The sequence below is a fragment of the Pristiophorus japonicus genome, chromosome 2, assembly GCF_044704955.1.
Source record: "Pristiophorus japonicus isolate sPriJap1 chromosome 2, sPriJap1.hap1, whole genome shotgun sequence".
NCBI classification, from domain to species: Eukaryota; Metazoa; Chordata; class Chondrichthyes; family Pristiophoridae; genus Pristiophorus; species Pristiophorus japonicus.
In genome coordinates, this window is record NC_091978.1 from 345,431,860 (window position 1) to 345,457,212 (window position 25,353).

The 25,353-nt window shown below is 42.9% G+C and overlaps 1 protein-coding gene across 7 annotated transcripts in view; it reads left to right on the plus strand.

Annotated features, from left to right (window-relative positions):
• The window catches only part of sclt1 (sodium channel and clathrin linker 1), a 111,899-nt gene extending 86,546 nt beyond the window's left edge, over positions 1-25,353 (plus strand). For 5 of the 7 annotated variants that reach the window (XM_070872185.1, XM_070872186.1, XM_070872187.1 and 2 more), the window contains 3 exons: positions 314-392; positions 19,582-19,677; positions 24,505-25,353. In XM_070872185.1, the coding sequence (XP_070728286.1) occupies positions 314-392; positions 19,582-19,677; positions 24,505-24,576 (247 nt within the window). In that variant the 3' untranslated portion in view covers positions 24,577-25,353. Of the gene's footprint in view, positions 1-313; positions 393-19,577; positions 19,678-24,161; positions 24,195-24,504 lie in introns of those variants that run through there. The other 2 variants (XM_070872193.1, XM_070872194.1) reach the window with 2 other exon arrangements.

Below are 25,353 nucleotides of genomic sequence, written 5' to 3' on the forward strand. Positions count from 1 at the left end.
TGAATCTTTATAGTAAAATAAAGAGCATACTGAAAACGCTGAAGTTACTGGAAGTCTGAACTTTACTTTCTTGATGTATTACATATGCTGAAAATAAAAATGGTGCTCCAGCCATTGGGCCAATTTTATTTTTTTTCTTGTCTGTGAGAAGTTGGAACATTTCAAATGATTTTACTTGACTCTTTTCACGTACTGTGGGTATTCATTGTAACCCCAAATAGTAATCTGAACATGCTGAAAATAATAACATTTCTCAAATAAATAAGCTCCCAAATGAAGTACATCTTCAGTCTTTCTTCCCCTTTGCTGACAGGACTGAGCTAAGCCGACAGAAACAGCACTCCCAGGAGTTGGTTTCCCAGCTGGAGATTACACATGAGAAAATAATAGAGGTGAGATAATTGCCCTCCATGGTCTCAACCATAGGTTTAATCTGTAGCAGATTTATTTTTGCATTATTGTTAGTGTACCTGTATTGTAAGAGTTAGAAATACAATCGTACTTCTCAGCTTTCCACTTATTAAAGCCACGCCTGTACTGGTTAATTGGTTCTCGGTCAGTATGATCAATTTAAATATATGTAGCCCATATGGTTTTAATGTCTTCTGAATATAAAAGAACAAACTTTAAAAAAAAATCTAATTTAATTATAAGAAACCATAGGAAACATTTATAATTTAATTTACAATGTATTTATATAAATTCCTTAACTACTGACAGTATCTCTATTCATGCCTTGATTTATTAGAAGCATTGCAAATAGAGGTGGGATACAATACCGAATTTGAATATAAAACAGAGCGAGGGGTAAGGGGACGGAGAGAATTTTAAAACATGGTCTGTGATCAGGTGGAGGTCTGAGCGGGTCAAAAACGTAAAAATTCCGGTCTTAATACCCATTGTGCTGGAGAGGCTTTGTCCCTTTTCGGCTGTGGGTGTTCCCAATGAGCATTGTTCCTGGCCAGGAGCACCTGAGGTTTGCTAAACTGCTGATGAAAATTAATTGATAACCTGCCAGCAGCGGGGTTGGGACCCGCCACGGACACCGGCCGAAACCAGACCCACCAAGCTTGTTGCAGTGCCAACTGCAAGTCTGCAGGTAAACTGATGGTCTGTAGAGGAGAGCCTTTGAAGAAAACAGTAAGCAACATTTCCTATCCGAAGGTGGATCTTAATTTTTTTAGTCTTTGTGTGTGTGTGTGTGTGTGTCGAGTTGCACGACGTTTTTTTGCCTGATCGGTCGCAAGAAAGTGATCTTGGAACCGTGCTTGTGTGCAGCACCTGTCTGTTAACGGAAATCCCCACCAGGCTGTTTTTTTATAACTGAACAGTTTTCAGATTTCAGCCGTCTGGTCAGATGGAGCGCCGGCTGAAGGAGCCCGGGGAGCGATTAGATCGGTGCGACAAGCTGAACTGGATTCATAAAAGGCAATCCACACTCATTTCTGTTATAGTAATAGGCATAGTATAGGTGATAAAACATTGAGTACATTGGTGGAAGAGGGTATCTAAGCTTGCCTACAACCAGCTGACCTGGCCAGTAGCCTTTGTTTTTGACTCATTTTTTAAAAAAAAAGCTTTGGAGAGGCAAGAGTTGAAGAGAACTTTCATCTTGCTACTTGCCGAGGGAGAGAGAGAGAGGGAACTACACATCGAGGTGCCCTGATCCTGTAAACCTGGGAATCAGCAGACCAGGGTTACGGTGCCTATGTTCACTGAACCTGTGGAGGGACAATCACTTGAACAGAAGAACAGTTTTTGTTGGATTTGTCAGCTTGTTCCATTTAGGTCTGCACCTGTTGGCTGTCAGTTGGCGTATTACATATATTGTAACATTTTATTGTAACATTCAGGTGCCGAATGTACTGGGTGTCGCTTTTTTTGATCCATTCGAAACTTGTGTTTTTTTTTCTGGTTTTGTGCCTTTCCCAGGTGACTACACGGCTGCAAGCGAGGGATTATGTAGGAGGTGTAAACAGGCCTACATAACCCGAGTTTTCCCCGTCCAATTGCGTGCGCACTTTGGCTACCGTTCCGGACCCGAGCCAGTCAATACTTTTCCACTTTTGCCCCCTCTTTCATTTTCTCTTTATCCCTCCCTGTCCGTTGTCCCCTGTCACCATGCCTCCTTTCATCTCTCCTCTCTCAGAAAGTCTGTCTCCTAAATCCCGACACCAATCCTTCATTATTCTTCAAACTTTCTGCTCACCTGCCGCCGCCTTAGGCTTGACTCCCTCTCATCCTACGAAGGGCCCATCGAGGCACTCATCGCTCCCTCCTTACGAGCAGCAACCCCAACTGCCCCATTCTACTCTCTCGCCGACCTTCCCGCCCAGCGCACCCACTGGGGAGCTAATCTTGCCAATCTCCTCCCCGTCCAACTCACCCGCCCTCGCCCCCTAGCGCTGACCCTGTGGATGCAGGCAGTAGGGCAGCCATCACCGACCCTCCAGAATGTCCGTTCGCTTGTGAACGAGGCCCTTCCCATCCATGAGCGTATCGTGGATGATGGCATCAACATCATGACCCTGACGGAAACCTGGTTGAAGGGCGATGGCACCTTGCCCTTAAATGAAGCCTCCCCGCCTGACGATACCTTCCACCACTTGCCCCGCTCGGACTGCGTGGTGGTGGTGTGGCTCTCATCAGCAAATCACACCTTGGTCTGTCCCCCGACTCCTCCGACACTTTCTCCTCCTTTGAGCATAACACCTTATTCCACCCCTCTCACCGCTCATTTAAAATTCTCATTCTCTACCACCCACCCAAATACCATAAACTGTTATTACCGATATTTCTTCACTATTTTCCTCCATTCTGCCTCTGCACCGAACGACTTCTCCTCCTCGGTGATATCAATCTCCATCTCAATTCATCGCTCTCTCTCTTCTGAGTTCACTACTCTCCTATCCTCCTTTAATCTCTCCCTCCATGTAAACTCACCAATCCGTATTAACGGACACCCCTTTGACCTTGCCAGGTCTCGTGACCTCGCTACTCCCGGATAAGGCCATTTCTGACCACTTCCGCTTATCGCTCTCCACCCACATCCCCCCCTCCCCCAACCCTACCTCCTTTTGTGTCCGCCCCTGGAATAAACTCTCCCGACTTTCTTACAACTTCACTATGAACTCCCAGCTGTTCAGCCTTTGACCCTCCATTCACCATGATATTTCTGCAGCTACCGATTTGCTCAATCACATCCTCACCACCACCTTTGATGCCCTAGTCCTTGTTAAAGTAATAACTCTCTCTCACCCTGGCCGTTCCCCCGGTACAGCCCTGATCTTTGCTCCCTTAAGTCCAAGGGACGCAAACTTGAACGGATATGGCGGACAACAGGTTTAGCCATTCACTGTCAGATCTAGCTGGACCACGTAAAGCACGATCGAGTCCTGCACTCGTCTGCTCACTATTCTAGAATCATTCTAGAATGTGAAGATAAACCCCAGCTTCTATTCTCCACTGCTAAGCACCATTTTAAAACCCTCTCCCCAGTCTCCACCCTTGGCTCCGACAATGTGAGGAGCTCATGGACTTCTTTGTCTCTTAAGATTGAGGCCATCCGTTCGTCCGCCACTGCCTCTTTCTGTTCTTCCCCTAGCTCACCGGGCCAAACTTCCTCGAAGGACTCCCCCGCCCCTGACCGAGCCCTGACTTCACATCTTTCTTTGGCTTCTCTCCGATCTCCCCTCATGACCTTTCCGAGCTCATCCTGTCCATGAGACCCACTTCCTGCTCCCTTGACCTTATTCCCACCAAACTGCTGACCACCCAACTTCTTTATCTGACTCCCATGTTAGCTGACCTTTGTTACCGGTTCTCTCTCCTCAGGTACTGTCCCCTCGCCCTCAAATCTGCTATCATCACCCCTCTCAAAAAAGCAACCCTCGACCCCTCCATTCTTGCAAACAACCATCTCCAACCTTCCTTTCCTCTCAAGTCCTTGAACGTGTTGTCGCCTCCCAAATCCATGCCCATCTTTCCCGCAAATCCATGTTTGAATCTCTCCAATCCGGATTCCGCGCCTGCCACAGTATCAAAACGGCTCCATCAAAGTCACAAATGACATCCTTTGTGACTGTGGCAAAGGCAAACTATCCCTTCTCGTCCTTCTTGAATTGTCTGCAGCTTTTGACACGGTTGACCACTCTATCCTTCTCCAACCCCTCTCCACCGTTGTCCAGCTGGGTTGGACTGCACTCGCCTGGTTCCATTCTTAACTGTCTAATCATAGCCAGAGAATCACCTGCAACGGCTTTTCTTCCTGCCCCCGCATCATTACCTCTGGTGTCCCCCAAGGATCTATCCTTAGTCCCCTCCTATTTCTCATCAACATGTTGCCCCTTGGCGACATCATCCAAAAACACAGCATCAGTTTCCACATGTACGCTGATGACACCCAGCTCCACCTCAATACCACATCTCTCAAACTCTGGAACTCCCTGCCGAAACCACTACCTCTTTTTTCCTCCTTCAAGATGCTCCTTAAAACCTACTTCTTTGACTAAGTTTTTGGTCATCTGCGCTAATTTTTACTAATGTAGCTCGGTGTCAAATTGTTTTATCCCATAATACTCCTGTGAAGTACCTTTCACTACGTTAAAGGCGCTATATATTTATAAAACACAAGTTGTTGTTGTTTTATGTGATTATTTACAGTTGAAAAGTATGAAAGAAAATTGAAATCTACAGATCTGAAACAGTTGTAATTTTCATTTCATATATATCCACATGGCATGGATTAATTGATTGTCTCTTATACAAGATGGAAGTCCATACCACTTTGATTCTTGGATGTGAATTTTGTGGTGTAAATCAGGATTAAAACTTGCAATTAAAGTTACATTGTTTGTCCATGCAAGTTTTTGAGAGATGACTTAAGGCCAGTTACTCTAAACATAGATGTTCAGATTTATATAAATTGATTCTCTGTGCAGAACAGAAGGGACACTGCCTTAAATCCTATAATGTTTCCATTTGTTTTAATTGTAATTTTTTGAACTGATACTTAGAACGAAAGAAAGACTTGGATTTATATAGTGCCTTTCACGACCACCGGATGTCTCAAAGCGCTTTACAGCCAATGAAGTACTTTTGGAGTGTGGTCACTGCTGTAATGTGGGAAACGCAGCAGCCAACTTGCGCACAGCAAACTCCCACAAACAGTAATGTGATAATGACCAGATAATCTGGTTTTGTTATGTTGATTGAGGGATAAATATTGTCCAGGACACTGGGGTAACTCCTCTGCTTTTCTTCGAAATAGTGCTGTGGGATTTTTTACGTCCACTTGAGAGAGCAGATGGGGCTTTGATTTAACGTCTCATCTGAAAGACAGTACCTTCGACAGTGCAGCACTCCCTCAGTACTGCACTAGTGTCAGCCTAGATTTATGTGCTCAAGCTTCTGGACTGGGTCTTGAACCCACAACCTTCTGATTAGAGGCGAGTGTGCTACCCACTGAGCCACAGCTGACACTGTCAGTTTATGGGAAGACTTAAGCTAGAGTGTAATGAAGTTAACATTTTCAGCCTCAGACCTGAATCACTGGGGCCAGAGAAAGCTTGAAGCTTGCTGGAATCTAATGGTTGAGGGTGAGTAGTGATTGGGGCTGTACAAAACAAAACCAGAGTTGTAAGACTTTAAATCCTAACCATGGGCTGTGTTGGTCAGCTGAAATAGAGCTTCAAAGATGAATATTCAATTTCAGTTCACCACAGAATAACTGGTGTTCTCTTCCACACATGACGATGAACTGTCCTGAAATGGACCTTCTGCACCATACCTTAATAAACTAATTCCTGAATCTGCTTCATCCAGTGGTGATGAAAAGAAAACTGTTGAGAGCGAAGTAGAACACTGGAGAGGAGAACATTGTCAATTTGTAGATGATGATCAAAATATGGCAGTGGTATTTAATAAGTACTTCACATCTGTTTTTACTAAGGAGACGAATATTGAAGAGGAGGGGAATCCTGAAGTGGTTGAAAGTGTGATGAGTGGTATTAAAATGGGTTAAAGGAAGATTAAGTTAGTTAAGCTAAAGGAAAACAAAGTACCAGGGCCTGACTGGATATATCCCGGGATTCTGAGGGAGTTGCGGCAGCAAAATTGTCGAGGCCCTAGAAATTATATATCAGCATTATTGATTATGGATGTGTGCTGAGGACCTGAGAATAGCCAATGTACTATCTTTTTTAAGAAAGGGAGACAGATCTAATTTGGTTAATTACAGGCCAGTTAGCTCAACATCTGTGGTAGGGAACATTTTAGAGTCTATAATTAAGGATGAAATTACCACATATCTCAATAACGAGAACATAGTTAGAAGCAGCCAGCACAGATTTCAAAAGGGACAATCGTGCTTGACAAACCTAATGAACTTCTCTGAGGAATAGTAAATGAAAGGAAAAAAAGACTTGCATTTATATAGCGCTTTTCACGACCACCAGACATCTCAAAGCGCTTTAGTCAATGAAGTACTTTAGGAGTGTAGTCACATTTGTAATGTGGCAGCCAAATTGCACAGAGCAAGCTCCCACAAACAGCAATGTGATAATGACCAGATAATCTGTTTTTAATGATATTGATTGAGAGAGAAATATTGGCCGGGATAACTCCCCTGCTCTTCGAAATAGTGCCACAGGATCTTTTCCATCCACCTGAGAGGGCAGATGGGGCCTCGGTTTAACATCTCACCTGAAAGTGGCACCTCCGACAGTTCAGCACTCCCTCAGCACTGCACTGGAGTGTCAGCCTAGATTATTTTTGTACTCGAGTCCTTGGAGTAGGACTTGAACCCACAACCTTCTGACTCTGAGGCGAGTGTGCTACCCACTGAGCCACAGCTGCCAATAAATGGGGGAAATGCAGTGGCTATAATTTATAGACTTTAGGAAAGCCTTTGGCAAGGTACCACATGGAAGATTATTAAAGATTAAAGTGTATGAAATTAGGGAATGATAGCAAACAGGATTGAAAATTGGTTAAATGGGAGAAAACAGAGTAGGATTTAATATGTTTTCCAGAGTGGTTGGAAGTAGATAGCGGGTGGAATTCAATGTCAGTGAGTGTCTGGTGATGCATTTTGATTTAAAAAAATGAACAGCATTTATATTTTGACTCGAAGTAGGTTTGGTGCTGTGGAATAGCAGAAGGATTTGTGGGGGGGGGGGGAGGGGGAGGGAGAGGAGGGGATGGCTCCAGGTTTCCAGAATATTAAAGACAGCATCTCCGATTGATGGAATTAAAAAGCCAGTGTCACTAATGATGACCATGATCTCATCGGATTGTTGGAAAAACCCAACTGGTTCACTAATATCCTTTAGGAAAGGAAATCTGCCGTCCTTACCCAGTCTGGCCTTTGTGACTCCAGACCAACAGCAATGTGGTTGACTATTAACTGCCCTTCTGAAATGGCCTAGCAACAAAGTCAGCACTGTGGATGGAGTACCTTCACCACATAGACTGCAGTAGTTCAAAGCAGCGGCTCACCACCACCTTCTCAAGGGCAATTCAGGATGGGCAATAAATGCCGGCCTTGCCAGCGACATCCACATCCCGTGAACGAGTACATTTTTTAAAAAGGTGTAAAAAAAACCCAACGCAGATTACAGAGCACTATGATAAAAGTGTTTTAAAATTATGGAAGGATGGGGCAGAGTGGATAGTAGCCAACTTCTAGTATTTTTCATAAGAACCGAGAGCAGGAGAAACGTCTTTACACAAAAAGTTGTGAGACTGAAATTCCATTTAGTGATTGCAGTTGAACTATGTCGATGTTCAAGATTAGGTTGGATAGGTGGTTGAAGGAATAGGGAATAAAGGGATATCAGAACAGGGCAGACAAATATAATTACCTCCTATTTGCTCAAGTAGGAAGGTAAACTGGACTGGTTAAATGGACTGCTTTGGCCGAGTAGCGTGCTTCGGTATTGTAACTTCAATGTATTACTATGATACAAACGATTGCATTCTATTTAATGTCCAATGAAATTATGCAAATAACTTTTTCTGTAACGCTTAGCATTTATGTTGTGTGTGCTTATGCAGTACTTATCCTGTAACACACAGGACAATATTTTCATATTCAGGGTGATGTTCCCATTTTTTACATGTGTGACAAAGTGATAACTATTAGCTTCTGTCGTGCTGCCACTTTTTTTCCTCTCCCCCTTTATGGTCCCATTGATAGCTGCTGTTCTGTTAGAAGAAGCTAGATCAGTTAAGAAGTTTAGTTTAATCTGTTCTACAGAAACAGAACTAGTGACCATTGGATTAAGCCTCTTTCCAGAACAAGACTCCAGTGATGTTTTATAGTTTGAAAGTCCGTATGAAAATGAATAGGATGTGAGCCAAAGAAAAATTGTATCTGCCTTCCCTGCACCAAATGGTCTGCTGTGCAACAGCTAAATAGCACACACTTAAATACTGCAGTATCACATAATACGTATAAGAACATAAGAACATAAGAATTAGGAACAGGAGTAGGCCATCTAGCCCCTCGAGCCTGCTCCGCCATTCAAAGAGATCATGGCTGATCTGGCCGTGGACTCAGCTCCGCTTACCCGCCCTCTCCCCATAACCCTTAATTCCCTTATTGGTTAAAAATCTATCTATCTGTGATTTGAATACATTCAATGAGCTAGCCTCAACTGCTTCCTTGGGCAGAGAATTCCACAGATTCACAACCCTCTGGGAGAAGAAATTCCTTCTCAACTCCGTTTTAAATTGTCTCCCCCGTATTTTGAGGCTTTGCCCCCTAGTTCTAGTCTCCCCGACCAGTGGAAACAACCTCTCTGCCTCCATATTGTCTATCCCTTTCATTATTTTAAATGTTTCTATAAGATCACCCCTCATCCTTCTGAACTCCAACGAGTAAAGACTCAATCTATCATCATAAGGTAACCCCCTCATTGCCGGAATCAGCCTAGTGAATCGTCTCTGTACGCCCTCCAAGGCTAGTATATCCTTCCTTAAGTAAGGTGACCAAAACTGTACGCAGTACTCCAGGTGCGGCCTCACCAATACCCTGTACAGTTGCAGCAGGACCTCCCTGCTTTTGTACTCCATCCCTCTCGCAATGAAGGCCAACATTCCATTCGCCTTCCTGATTACCTGCTGCACCTGCAAACTAACTTTTTTTTTGGGATTCATGCACAAGGAGTGTGTCACCCAGGTCGGGTGGCACGGTTTAATGTTTTTTGTTTTGCAAATAAACTCCAAAAAGAGTTTCATGCACAAGGACCCCCAGGTCCCTCTGCACCGCAGCATGTTGTAATTTCTCCCCATTCAAATAATATTCCCTTTTACTGTTTTTTTTTCCAAGGTGGATAACCTCACATTTTCCGACATTGTATTCCATCTGCCAAACCTTAGCCCATTTGCTTAACCTATCTAAATCTCTTTGCAGCCTCTCTGTGTCCTCTACACAACCCGCTTTCCCACTAATCTTTGTGTCATCTGCAAATTTTGTTACGGTACACTCTGTCCCCTCTTCCAGGTCATCTATGTATATTGTAAACAGTTGTGGTCCCAGCACCGATCCCTGTGGCACACCACTAACCACCGATTTCCAACCCGAATGGTATGGTGAAAACTGCAATTAAACTTTAGCTAATTTCTTCACTGTTCAAATATGAGTGCACTGAGATTCAATATATGGACCTAATCTGTAAAATCGTCGACACTTGTCCAGTCATTTGTCTCATTAAATTATTTAAAATATGTCAATATATTTGATCAGCAACTTGTCAAATTTTTGATTCCTGTTGGAAGCAGGTATGCTGAAAGCCATGCGCATGTTCAGAACGGGGAATGGGAACCTTTTTGTAACTTCCTGCTTCACTACACAGAACGCACTTGACATCACAAAGCAATTAAGATCATTCATCAGTAAAATTATCAACATTAATATAATCTTCCAAGCTGAAACATTGATGTGTTGAAGCTTAGTTTTGTAATGCACTTAATTTTTCTCCCTCACTCATTATCAGCTACAAACCATTAGCAAGTATCTTCACTGGAAATAGAACTGTTTTGGCGTCCTCTGAGTGGGAAGTGCCTCATTTGGTTGATAAATTTTCTTGCTCAAATGCCATCTGATTACCATTCAGGACAGCAGAAATTGCCAGTCAGCATTGTTTACAATGGCACGGCTTGCTAATGGCTCGCTAGCCGATGCCACTTTTGTGCTCACTGCTGAGAGGAAGACCATCATAGGAAGGAAAATAGTAAACCATGGCATTGTCATTTAGATTGAAGGAGGGTACTTCATATCGAAAATACTCTCTTCTCCCCATCCCACAGACAAAAACCTTCCTTTTCCTTCACATGACCTTTTCTTTTGCAGGGATGCAGGTGGTGGGGCACTCTTGTTTTAAAAAAACACACAATTTCAATGGGACTAGGAAATCACTTTCTGGTGAGTGGAAAAAGGAAAATAGTTCTCTGTGGGTAATTACAGCGTGAGAGCGAAATGTTTAAATGAAGCATTAGAGAAACCAAGGCTGCAAAATTAACATTTAAAAAAAAATATATATATCCTTTGACTAAATATTTAAACCTTTTAGTGTGCACCGTAGACCTAGGTTAGTTGGCAAGAGCATCATTATATTTTACATATCTGAATTGTGGAAGACGTTTATCTACATCTCAACTGTGGAAATTTACTGGCATTTTAAAGAAGCTTTGCATTCTTTAAGCTGGCTTTAATCAACTTGTCAAACATTTTATTAGGACTTTGTGAATCTGAAAAATGGGATCTATAAAATGTCCGTGTAAGTTACTGGCTTTGTGGGATTCTGGATTTATATCTTTCCTGGTTGCCATTATTTTTATTTGTCATTTCTATCCACTATTTTCTTCTTAATTTTGATTCTTCATTCAGCTTCAGACACTGAAGTTGTGTCAGGCTTGAATCATATCCTGAGGAAGGGCAAGACCTTTATAAATCATTTTAGATGTTGATTTGTGCTGACATTAGGTCACTTCATATTTAGGTTGCTTATTGATGAGAGCTTCGTGTCAAGAAAAATGCTGCTAAATTCGGCTCCGTAGCCCCCGTTTTTTACGCGCTACGGGTGCCGGTTTGAGTCCAAAATGTTGTCCGCGCCACTCTCTCTCATACTTCTGATGTGGGTTGCGCCGGACACCATTTTGATGAGGTCGTTTGTGCAAGTGCTGGGAGCATGCACCGGAATATGCAGAGTACACAGATCATGTCGTCAGTCAGCGTTGCATGCTGCTTTGATGCCAGCGCTGCAATTTTCTACCTCCACGCTGCAGCTAACGTCCTCTCTTAAACACATACAGCTGAACATGTGTTCAGCAGCAGAAGAATCCCCCCCCCCCCAGCACTATTTAAAGGGAAGGTGGCTCAACTGTGGCTAACCAGGGAAATTAAGGATAGTATTAAATCCAAGGAAGAGGCATATAAATTGGCCAGAAAAAGCAGCAAACCTAAGGACTGGGATAAATTTAGAATTCAGCAGAGGAGGACAAAGGGTTTAATTAGGAGGGGGAAAATAGAGAATGAGAGAAGCTTGCTGGGAACATAAAAACTGACTGCAAAAGCTTCTATAGATATGTGAAGAGAAAAAGATTAGTGAAGACAAACGTAGGTCCCTTGCAGTCAGATTCAGGTGAATTTATAATGGGGAACAAAGAAATGGCAGACCAGTTGAACAAATACTTTGGTTCTGTCTTCATGAAGGAAGACACAAATAATCTTCCCGAAATACTAGGGAACTGAGGGTCTAGTGAGAAGGAGGAACTGAAGGAAATCCTTATTGGGCGGGAAATTGTGTTAGGGAAATTGATGGGATTGAAGGCCGATAAATCCCTAGGGCTTGATAGTCTGCATCTGAGAGTACATAAGGAAGTGGCCCTAGAAGTAGTGGATGCATTGGTGATCATTTTCCAACATTCTATCGACTCTGGATCAGTTCCTATGGACTGGAGGGTAGCTAATGTAACACCACTTTTTAAAAAAGGAGGGAGAGAGAAAACGGGTTAGCCTGACATCAGTAGTGGGGAAAATGTTGGAATCAATTATTAAAGATGAAATAGCAGCACATTTGGAAAGCGGTGACAGGATCGGTCCAAGTCAGCATGGATTTATGAAAAAGAAATCATGCTTGACAAATCTTCTAGAATTTTTTGAGGATGTAACTTGTAGAGTGGACAAGGGAGAACCCAGTGGATGTGATGTAGTTGGACTTTCAAAAGGCTTTTGACAAGGTCCCACACAAGAGATTGGTGTGCAAAATTAAAGCACACGGTATTAGGGGTAATGTACTGACGTGGATAGAGAACTGGTTGGCAGACAGGAAGCAGAGAGTTGGGATAAACAAGTCCTTTTCAGAATGGCAGGCAGTGACTAGTGGGGTGCTGCAGGGCTCAGTGCTGGGACCCCAGCTCTTTGCAATATACATTAATGATTTGGATAAGGGAATTGAGGGAGATATCTCCAAGTTTGCAGATGACACTAAGCTGGGTAACGGTGTGAGCTGTGAGGGGGACGCTAAGAGTCTGCAGGGTGACTTGGACAGCTTAGGTGAGTGGGCAAATGCATGGTAGATGCAGTATAATGTGGATAAATGTGAGGTTATCCACTTTGGGGGCAAAAACATGAAGGCAGAATGTTATCTGAATGGTGGCAGATTAGGAAAAGGGGAGGTGCAACAAGACCTGGTACATCAGTCATTGAAAGTTGGCATGCAGGTACAGCAGGCGGTGAAGAAGGCAAATGGTACGTTGGCCTTCATAACTAGGGGATTTGAGTATAGGAGAAGGGAGGTCTTACTGCAGTTGTACAGGGCCTTGGTGAGACCTCACCTGAAATATTGTGTTCAGTTTTGGTCTCCTAATCTGAGGAAGGACGTTTTTGCTATTGAGAGAGTGCAGCGAAGGTTCACCAGACTGACCCCTGGGATGGCAGGACTGACATATGAGGAGAGACTGGATCAACTGGGCCTGTATTCACTGGAGCTAAGAAGGATGAGAGGGGATCTCAAACGTATAAAATTCTGACGGGACTGGACAGGTTAGATGCGGGAAGAATGTTCCCGATGTTGGGGAAGTCCGGAACCAGAGGACACAGTCTAAGGATAAGGGGTAAGCCATGAGGAGAAACTTCTTCACTCAGAGTTGTTAACCTGTGGAATTCCCTACCGCAGAGAGTTGTTGATGCCAGTTCATTGGATTTATTCAAGAAGGAGTTAGATATGGCCCTTACGCCTAAAGGGATCAAGGGGTATGGAGAAAAAGCAGGAAAGGGGTACTGAGGTGAATGATCAGCCATGATCTTATTGAATGGTGGTGCAGGCTCGAAGGGCTGACTTCTGCACCTATTTTTCTATGTTTCTATGTTTCTAAGTACGCGGAGTGTCGGTATCTAAGCCGGTGGCTGCAAGTGTGAAATCAAGTGATGGTGCGTCCTCAGCATCACTTCCTTCTTCTTGCACTTTGTGCTCCTCCACCTGTCCGGCCAGGTTGCAGTTCTTGGGTATCTGATGGGGGAAAGGCACAAGGGTAGGGTTGCGGTGAGGGGAGGGGGGAAGCAAGAGGTGTATGCTTGCAAATCAGAAGAGATTGTGGGATGAGGGTGAAGTGGGATGTGAGAAGTCGGATTAGGTATGAGGTGGTCATTATCCCACTATTCACACCCTACCTCGACTAATGCTTTTCTAACTCCTGGCATTACCATTTGAATTTGTCTAATCTCTCCTGTCTTCCAACCTATCACAGACCTTCCCTTTTCTTCTTTCTTCCCCTCCCTCTTTCAGTGCTTGTTAAGAATCTGTTCTTTTCGAACACTCTAGTTTTGACAAAGGGTCATCGACCCCAAACGTTAACTCTGCTTCCTCTCCACGGATGCTGCCTGACCTGCTGAGATTTCCAGCATTTTCTGTTTTTATTCCAGATTCCAGCATCCGCAGGGTTTTGCTTTTGTATTGGGTATGAGGATACCGTCGTCTTAGATTGTTTCAGATCCGCCGCTGGCCACGGGCTCAACGATGGCCGCTCCAATTATCTCCAACACTGTCTCCTCCATGGGGGTTAGGTTACGCAAGCGTGCCTGTCCCTCTGCGGGTAGACCCTGCTGCCTCCGGTTATGAGACACTTTGTCGTGCAAGAGAAAGGGAACTGTGTCGCTGAGTGTAGTGCAATGTGTTGGGTGATGTGCCTGTCATGGTTGAATAGCTGGCTCGTGTGTGCAAGCTGTGAGATGTGGGGGTGAGGTGAAGCTGTGAATGTGAGGTATGAGTCATGATGGAGATTGCTGGTAGGTGAATTGAGCAGTGTCTGAGCATAGTGATACAGTTGGTATATGGCAATTGAGGATGAATTTACTGACGTTAAGCACTCGTGAGGTAATTACATTTCTTGTGGCACTGCATCCAGGTCCTCTGGGCTACACTGCTGACATTGACCGTGATGACTATCTGCTCCTACTGCCTTTTGTCTAGAGATTCTCCTGCCCCTGTGTCTACAGCACCTCTCTCCTCCTGCACCAAAGCCTCCAGTGCTGTATCATTGAATCTCAGAGCCCAATCACTGACCTGTTGTGCCATTACTCTGTTGTTGCTGCTCAGACTCTCTTTCCCCAGCCAGTTGAATTACCTGCTGAAGCTAAAATGCACTGTCCCTTTTCAGATGTGCAGGCTGCCTTTAAGTAGTGCAGACTAGCTTTGAGTGGTGCTAGCCTCGCACGAACTTGGGGGCCTTGCCCTTGCTGAGGCAGCAGCCACTCCACAGCATGAAGTCTGCATGCTGTCTGCATTACTTTGAATGGGCGGGGGTTGATCGTGCATTGCGATCCAGTGTCTGTTTTCGAAGGCAATCACATTTTTATCCCACAGCCTTCTGGCAGGGCCTCATCATATTCCATAGCCTCTCATCTTAAATTGGAAGCGGGTACTGCCCAAGATTGTTACTAATTTCCATGAGAACAAGACATTATTATCTCTTCACTCTATCCACTCTTCAACAAATCTGATTAACAACCTCGCTCCCACTCTGTATACTCATTGGTTGTTGGCCTTTTATATGACTTTTACTAAATCCTTAAGTCAAATGCAGCAGTTTGTTGCCTAAAGTCCTTGGATGACAAGTTTCTGAATAGAGACTTACTTACAAAGGAATAGTGGAATGTATTCTCCACTGCCGCTATCTCTCTCTGAGGAAGTCCAGTGGGGTACCTAAAAAGTAATTCTACCCGCTTTTTGGGTATTCTTGAGAATGGTGTCTGGCTATTGATATCTGTAACACTGCGACGTGGAGTAACTTGTATATGTTTGCAATATGCTGCTGTTTGGATTGAATGGGTTATCTGCTTCTCCATAAGGAGATCCTCCTCCTAAATACTAGTATGTTTGTTCCCAGAGGGGTATGGAGGCTGCTGAATGTGGGGAAGAAGAAAAATTACATTCCTGAAATAGCAGGCATCCTTCACACATTGAGCTCCCATCTTTCCATTCCCTCAGCCCTCAGTGAGTTCATATGCTAATTTCTATTCTGTAATTTGGGTTTAAAAAAAACTGCTGCTTCGACGTGCGCACAGGGCTTTCATGGCAAAAGGTGAGAGTGGCAAGTACTATGTGGGTTGGCACCATATGAAGTAGCTTGCCATGCAGTTTCTTTAGAACATGATCCATGCTTGGCTTAGCTGCAGTAGAGCATGGAGTATGCTTTCTGTCAATGAATGAGGTAAACCCTACAAAGTAGTTAATTTTTCTATTCAATTGGTTATTTTCAACATTTTCCAATTTTTGTTTGTGCCTTTGTTTTTATCTTTTCTTTTAATTTAAACTTCTAGCCTTCAATTTTAAACGGTTATAAATGTCCAATCTTTGTTGTTTTACAATCCTAATTTTGAGTGTAGAAACAGCGGATTAATTAACTCAATTTAAATCCTTTAATGTATCCATTAGTTTTGCTTAGACTGCCAGTTCAATTGAAAGGATTTTTTTTCCTGCTATTAACCAACCTGAAACAGTAATAGACTTGCTGTGTAAACACAACCTTCAATGTTATGACTTTACCATTAATTGGAATGTTTTAATTTTTGGGGATATAATTAAAATTTTCATCGTCTGATTTTTAATACTTTGAAGTTCCATGTGAAGGAAGAAGTTTTAATATTTAATGTTTCTCAAACACATTTGAATTTTGTTTTGTTTCCTTTCAAGTGAATTACTAAGTAAAAAATACTGATGATTTTAGTGGAATTCTATCCACAGTTGGCTTTAATTTTAGTTTCTTAAGATGTTACCCGGCATTCAGTAACAAACTCGCAAATGGTTTTGATTGGGAAAACTGACTTGCTATTTTAGCAGATGGAAATGATCAACAGGAAATAAAGAGGTGGGGGAGGGTGAAAAAAATTCTGAGACTATTTTGTCTTCAGTCTGTAATTAGAGCTCCAAATGTAATTTTAGTTTGATACTTGATTGAATTTGCTGAATAGAGGTTCAATTTACACACTGTACAACTTTCATAAGTTCCTATTACAATTCTCGTGCATTAGATTTACTGTGTGTAGTACTAAGAGAAAAATTTAATCTTATTCAACAAAAGATATATATTGGCCCAGAAATTGCTGGAGTGGCCCATCTCGTGACAAGCGCTGTGAATTGGATTTTTTTACCTCACCATTAAATCGTATTTTTTTGCGCAATTGATGGGAGGGCAACAGCATCTGGGACCTCCATGAAAGTTGGGTTCAATGATCTGTCTATCTTAACCAATGACAGAAAAGATTAAAGAAATTGTGAACCACCGAGAAGGAAATAGGGTGAATCAGAGGCAAATTAGAATTAGAGCCTCAAGCAACAACCCAAATCGGGAGCTGCAAAGCAATGTTACAGACGGCTCAAGGCCAACAAAAAACCCGGGACCTAAAGAACAGGTGGTGGATGGAGAAAGCACAGGAGATACAACAACTGGCCGACAGCCACGATATGCGAGGATTCTTCATTGCAGACAAGGCCACCTACGGTCCAAACTCCCAAGGCCCCAAGAACGGGGAAACACTTATCAAGGAACCAAGGCTGTCAGGGCCCGCTGGAAGGAGTACTTTGAAGATCTCCTCAATCGAGACTCTGCCTTTGACTCGAGTGTTCTCGACTCCATCCCACAGCATGCGACCCGCCACCACTTCAGTGAAACCCCAACGCTGCATGAGATAGGCAAAGTCATAAAACAGCTCAAGAATAACACGGCTATGGGTGCGGATGGAATTCCTGCTGAGGCGCTAAAGTATGGCGGAGAGGCACTGTTGGCACAGGTACATGACCTCATCTCTCTCATTTGGAGGGAGGAGAGCATGCCGGGAGATCTCAGAGATGCAGTGATCGTGACCATCTTTAAAAAGGGAGACAAGTCCAACTGCGGCAACTAGAGAGGAATCTCCCTGCTATCAGCCACTGGGGAGGTTGTCACTAGAGTTCTCCTCAACCGTCTTTTCCCTGTGGCCGAGGAGCTCCTCCCGGAATCACAGTTTGGATTTTGTCCCCTACAGCGCATAACGGACATGATCATTGCAGCACGACAGCTGCAGGAAAAGTGCAGGGAGCAACGCCAGTCCTTATACATGGCCTTTTTCGATCTTACAAAGGCCTTTGACACTGTCAACCGTGAGGGCTTATGGAGCGTCTTCCTTCGTTTTGGATGCCCTCAAAAGCTCGTCAGCATCCTTCGCCTGCTCCACAAAGCCATGCAGGCCGTGATCCTTACAAGCTGTTCCATTTCAGACCCAATCCACGTCCGGACCCGGGTCAGACAGGACTGTGTCATCGCTCCAATCCTCTTCTCAATCTTCCTCGTTGCCATGCTCCACCTCACAGTCGTCAAGTTCCCCACTGGAGTGGAACTAAACTACAGAACCAGTGGGAAGCTGTTTAACCTACCCTGCCTCCAGGCCAGGTCCAAGATCACCCCAACATCGTTGAGCTGCAGTACACGGACGACGCCTGCATCTGCGCACATTCTGAGGCTGAACTCCAGGATATAGTCGATGTATTCAGCGAGGCATATGAAAGCATAGGCCTTACACTTAACATCCGTAAGACAAAGGTCCTCCACCAGCCTGTCCTCGCCGCACAGCACTGCCCCCCAGTCATCAAGATTCACGGCGCAGCCCTTGACAACGTGGACCATTTCCCATACCTCGGGATCCTTTTATCAACAAAGGCAGACATTGATGTGGAGATTCAACATCGCCTCCAGTGCGCCAATGCAGCCTTTAGCCGCCTGAGGAAAAGAGTGTTCGAAGACTAGGCCCTCAAATCTACCACCAAACTCATGGTCTACAGGGTTGTAGTAATACCCGCCCTTCTGGATGGATCAAAGGTATGGACGATGTACAGAAGACACCTCAAGCTGGAGATATATCACCAACGATGTCTCCGCAAGATCCTGCAAATCCCCTGGGAGGACAGGCGCACCAACATCAGTGTCCTCGCCCAGGCTAACATCCCCAGCATTGAAGCACTGACCACACACATTCAGCTTCGGTGGTCAGGCCAAATAGTTCGCATGCCAGTCACAAGGCTGCGTAAGCAATTGCTCTATGTGGAGCTCTTTCATGGCAAACGAGCCAAAGGTGGGCAACGGAAACGTTACAAGGATACCCTCAAAGCCTCCCTGGTAAAGTGCGACGTCACCACTGACACCTGGGAGTCCCTGGCCAAAGACTGGCCTACGTGGAGAAAATGCATCCAGGAGGGTGTTGAGCTCTTCAAGTCTCAACGCCGCGAGCGTGAAGAGGTCAGGCGCAGGCAGCGGAAGAGCATGCGGCAAATCAGTCCCACCCCCACTTCCCCCGACGAATGTCTGTCCCATCTGTGACAGGGTCTGTGGCTCTCGCATTGGACTTTTCAGCCACCAAAGGACTCACTTTAGGAGTGGAAGCAAGTCTTCCTCGATTCCGAGGGACTGTCTATGATGATGATGATGAGATATAGAAATAAAGAAAAAGAGTGGGTTAAAAGAGGGAGAAGAAAAAATATTTTTAAAAAAACCCCTAGGAACAAGTTACTACCTGCGGGTGTGAGACGCCAGTTTCATTGTTCCCTTTGAGGTCAACCTAAAGTTGAATGCATGGCTGGGCCATAAATTATGTAATTACAACATGAATTACCAGCCTTAAAAAGCTATGGCGTGTTTAATTCGCATTAATGGAGCAAATCCAGTCATTTCATTACACACAATGGGGAGGCTCGTGGCAAGATGGTCATTTTTGGGGGGGTTTTGGCAAGGTTAACGGCAGAGTGGCACAAACCGTCCAGCAATCTATGGCGAATGGGAATAAATGTCCTATCTCTGCCATAAATTGCTGTTTTTTTTATTGGTGGGCGCCTTGAACTTGCCATTATTTTTCCAGCAATTTGTGGATCATTATATTTTAATAACCAATTCTTCTATTGCAGGGACGATTGTATTTCTCGCTTGTTGTTTTGGTGCAGATTTCCTCAATTTACAAAGTTTAAACCCTGAGTATCAGGAGAACCTTTTGCTTCATGTTTTTTTTGTTAGAATCCACCTTTACACATTTCCATTTTTATTTTGAGGTAGTATGAAAAACAGATGTTGGAAAATCAGGAAAAAACGAACAGACTTCAAAGGCGCCTGACTCATTCAGAACATAGAGCAGCTGCAGTCTCTCAAAAGGTAAACAGCCAGATAGATGCATTGGTTAAGGATACTAATGATCATTTTAAATTTGAGTTGAAAAGTGTTTGTCTCTTAGTAATTAAAATGCTTTGTACCATGAAAAGAAATTCAGCGAGATTGAGAATTGTTGTGGAGAAATCTCCCCTTCTCTTGAGTGGACCCACTGAATTGATGGATGACAGACTCCAGAGATAGATTAGAAATGATCTTTATTCCGGCATATGCAGGGGAAGTTCTGTTCTTAGCCGCCCAAGACAGAAACTCTTCAAAAATCCAAAGGTTTCACCAATCTTTATATTGATTTCTAGTGGGCCGGCCTAGAACGATCTTTTGAAGTGACGGTGATTTAATTGCCACAAATAACACACATGTAAGGCAGAGACAAATTTGGTACAGCATCTGGTTCAGTAGGAAACATTCAGTTCAGTCAAAGCACAGAAACATTTGTTAACATGAAAGATGGGAATTTAGTTCAATCACAGCACAGCATTTGTTAACCCTTATCGGACTGCCTGCTGTGTGGCCTCTATCCTTCCCTAACATGATGTGAATCTCTGCCTCTCGGAATGTGTTTGTTTCTACAGGTTTGACTGTTTTCTCAGCCTGCTCTACATTCTTTAAAAGTTAAATACACAGCTGCTCTATGTATTCCTTCAAATCTAAAGTTCATTTTCCTGTCATATATAAGCGAGTTTTACATACAATCTGTCAATAATTCCTTACCCTACTACAAGAATAATGGGCAGATACAAGGGATTTGAAGTCTCATTTTAGGGTTCAAATGATCTTATAGCCACAAGAGTAAACCTCAATACTAAATTGGCAATTTACTTGTTCGTCTCCCACCCAACAGTAATAGATGTCAGTCAGAATATTGCACTGAGTTGATGAAGTTTATGTGAAGAATTAATGATGGTACAGTACAAGGTCTATAAAATGATGGCCTATTGTTGATTACCAGAAAATATGTACTTGTTCCAAGCTTTCGTCTTGATTCTGTGGAAATAATTTTTTTTAAAGTAGATTTTGTGTTGATGCCTTCCTAGTGGTGGCTCAGCAGCCTGCTGATTTGGTCACAATGAGGGCACACCATGATCATTTTGAGAGGGCTGGGGGAAGTATCACTTGTTTAAACAAAACTCTCAATCACAATCAAATTGCTCATTTCTTCTAATAAATATTGTGCATTAGTATTTGGCTACATTCACCTCTAAGATAATAGTCTGGAGGGGGGGAGGAAGAAAATTTTTTAAAACAAAATAAAACTGGTAACCATCATCATCATCATAGGCTGAAGAAAAGCTAAAGCTAACTATTTAAAAATAGCTAAGAAATCAAAGGCCAGTTTCCCATTGAAAAAGTTTGAAATGTGACTTAGTATAAATTATTCTTATTATGTGCATTTGGCAGTAGTGGTTTTCAGTTACTGATTAGGTACATTTGTGATTTGTGATATCCTTTCTGACCAAAGGTGTACTGTTAGTTTAAAAGAATGTTATATTTTATTCTTTAAACCTTTAAAGGGAGGCATGTTTAACAGCTTAAAAATGTAGCACTGTTCATTAAATGCACATGCAGTGTAACTAAATACAAAGTGATTGAGCAGTGGATTAGGGTCAGTAACTCCTCTTGTGACTTAAGCCATGTAACTCATCTGGTGGCTTGTGTCTCATAATCTACTATTGTGTATCTTCTGTATTTTAAGAAATAAAGTCAGCCTGAAGAATAATGGCTGGGATGAGGGCGGTGGGTTTAAAAAATTACAATCCAATCAAAAGGTTGGGGTAAAATGAAACTACGAGACTGTCTGTAAAATCATTCTAATCCCGAGCCAAAATTTGATTGCCTCCCATAGTTATTTTACATAACGATCACACTTTGCTATTACCTGGTTGTCTTATTAAATAGAGCTTTGAGGTTTATGATTTTGATGGTTAACAAGATACACCAAATAATGCAATGTTTTGTTCCTTCTGGAATCATTTGCTGTTTTATAGGTTCAGTATATACTATAAATAAGCTAGCAAGCACCTCATTTTGTGTGAGAACTGTCTACTCATTAGTAATGATTTCACTTTGCCTAAGCTCTGTATCACAAAAAAGACTTGACCTTTATTGGAAGATTAATGCATTCCTCAGATTTATTACTGTTCTAATATTAGGAAAAAAATGAAATACTTATTACTGAAGTTAATTGGCAGATTAAAATGTAAGCAATGTATATAACATATTATAAATCTTTCTTTTGCGCACATCGTGTCAACATTTCCTGTTATAAATTGCCATTATCCATATTTATAATAGAAACTACCTGTGTGAAGTTGCCATACTGTAACTCCCACCAGTGAAGATGCTGCAGCACCACTATTGGCAGGAGGGTGAAATTACAGCACAAGAAGTTTGCATGGGTCGTTTCCATTATAAATGTGAGCATTGCAATTTAAAATGGAAATATAAAAGATAAGGACAGAAGGTTTGACTTTAAAATGCGGACTGAATTGCATGTATATGCTCTGGTCCAGATATTGTCCCGTTTCACCTGAAGACTATACTTGGTTTTGACACTCCCTCCTGTATAATACCACAGATCAACTAGTGTTATTAGTTTATGTTGACCTGCAGCTAAAAGGATGAAAATTCTTTATTTATACACCACCTCCAGATTGGAAGATACAGTATCTATAGTTTGCTTATTATTTTTATAACAACATTTCTTCGATCTATTGTGATCATTGGGCCTACCAGTTGTTTTCCTCCTTTTGAATGTTGTTTTCCACTGTCATTTTACTTTTGTTATTTACAAATTCAGTCCTGCAAAACTTTTCTTCCAGTTTTAATTCACTCCCCAATCGTATTTTGTGGCACTGTTTCCAACCCACCCTCCTACAAAGTCCTAAAGATAAGCTTTATAACACATTAAAAAAAAAATAATCATACACAAATGTGGTTCCTGACATCGTCCAAACAACCAACAATACATGCATTAAAAATGTTTATCCATAAAGAGCAGATTGAGGAGGTGGGGGAAGGAAGAAGAAAAGCGAGATGAGAAGAAGAAGTGATGAGTGCAGGAATCTATCCTCGATGAACGCACTCCAAATATTATTCATTTGAACAGTACTGCAGCGAGAAGAGGCAGAGATGTACACTGTTGAGAGTGGGAAAGGATAGGGAGTTGGATCCCTTTCAGGGATGGAGAAAGGAGAAGGGAGATTGATCACATTCTATACCTGGGGCTATGAGACAGAGAGGGAAATAATTTGGAGACAAGAATCAAGTGTGTATGCTCTACAGAATATGCACTGCAGAAACTTGCCAAGGTTTCTTCAACAGCACCGTCCAAACCTGCAACCTCCATCACCCTGAAGGACAAGGGGAGCAGGCACATGGGAACACCACCACCTGCAAGTTCCCCTCCAAGTCACACACCATTCTGACTTGGACATATTTTGCTGTTCATTGTCACTGGGTCGATATCCTTGATGGTGGAAGTGAGCTGTCTTCTTGAACTGCTGCAGTCCATGTGGCATTCCAGTGCTGCTTGGGAGATCCAGGATATGGACCCAGCGACGATGAACGGTGTCCAAGTAGGTGGTAATATGCCCTTGTCCTTCTAGGTGGCAGAGATTGGGAGTTTGGTGGGTGCTATCGAAGTCTTCTCGAGTTGCTGCATTGCATCCTGCAGTACTTTCTGCAGCCACAGTGTGCTGGTGGTGGATAGGCTGCCGATCAAGTGGACCACTATAGCCTGGTGTTGAGCTTCTTGAGTGTTGTTGCAGCTGCATCCATCCAAGCAAGTGGAGAGCATTCCACCACATGCCTGCTGTGCCTTGCAGGTGTTGGAGACTTTAGAAAGTCGGGAGCAATGTTCCCCCGAATTATGTTCTGGGTGCGCGGCCCCTTCAGTTTCATTCATGCGTGCGTAACATTGGAAAATCTAGTCCCGGGCTGCTCGGGACCAGCCGACATCTGCACAGCCATGTGTGTTAAAGGGAACATTGATCACGAGGTGAGCCACTCGCTGCAGCATATCTAGCCTCTGACCTGCTCCAGTAGCCATAGTATTTATGTGGCTGGCCCAGCTGAGTTTCTAGTGATCCCCAGGATGTTGATGGTGGGGCTTTAGCAATGGTAGTGCCATTGAATGTCATAAGAAGTGGTTAGACTTTCTCTTGTTCGGGATGGTCATTGCCTGGCACTTGTGTAGAGCGAGTGTTACTTGACACTTACCAGCCCAAACCTGAATATTATCCAGGTCTTGGTGCATGCGGGTATGGACTACTTCATTATTTGACAAATTGCTGATGGTACAGAACACTCTGCAATTATCAGCTGACAGCCACACTTTTCACCTCATGATAGAGGGAAGGTCATTGATGAAGCAGTTGAAGTGGGAGTATGATGCTGCCCTAAGGAGCTCCTGCAGCAATGTCCTGTGGCTGAGATGATTGACTTCCAACAACCACTTTCCTTTGTGCTAGGTATGACTCCAGCTTGTCCCTGATCCTCATTGACTTCAGTTTTGCTAGGGCTTCTTGCTGCCACACTCAGTCAAATGATCCCTTGATGTCAAGGGCAGTTACTCTCCCCTCACCTCTAGAATTCAGCTCTTTCGTTTATATTTGAACCAAGGTTGTAATAAGGACTAGAGAGCCAGTTGGTATTGATGGAACCCAACCCGAGCATCAGTGAGCAGGTTATTGGTAAGTTCCGCTTGACAACACTGCTAATGACTCCTTTCACCACTTTGCAGATGATTGAGTAGTCTGATAGGACAGTAATTGGCTAGGTTGGATTCTGACTTTCAATTTTGTTTTACTACAGCTCAGTACAGTCACAACACAAAGAAGAAAAGCTGATACACTGTTGGATCTGGAAAGCATTTTAAACCATTGAGTACTTGAAATAATCATGTTCTTATGTATACGCCGGCCTCCAAATGCAAATGTTACTCCAGTCTGTGCAATGGTGTTAGTTCATGGAAATGCACTAACAAATCCAGCGACGCATTACAAGATATCAACTGAATTTCAAGTGTTGAAAGATGTTTATTTACGTGAGATATCTCTTGGAACAAAGCTCCTAATATGGATTAACAGCTGGTGAATGAATTTCAGCATGAGATTGGTTCTTTGCTTTAATGTGCAGTAGGTTTTTTTTTACAAAATTAATGAACTGTTTTTAAATGTTTTACTTTGTAAAATGTTAGAATCTAATGGGCTTCTGCCAAAGTGTGTGGTTATCTGGTCATTTGTCTCAGTGCTATCTTGTCACTTTAATAATTCAACAATGATCTGATATGAAGACCTGCAAAAACTTGAAACTCTAGTGGCTTGAAAAACTGTCAGAATTTCACCAAATCGAAATCTTATTATTTTTAACCTTAAGAAATTGAACAGTGGGCTATTTTAATAATCATGTGATTTTTAGAAACTCAAACCTCCCGTTGAAATTTTCCTATCTGCTGCCATAAGTCTCCATTTCAAGTTATTGATACCAACTCCCATGATCGCAGTCAAAGCTACTTTGATATTCAAATGAATGTTTTTTTTGGAGAAGATACGCTTGTAAATACTAGTTTTGCAGTGTTTTTAATTTGGACAGATTTTATCTTACCCCATTTATCAGCCCATGTTCCTATTTGCTGTGATGTGCATTCATTTCAATATACAA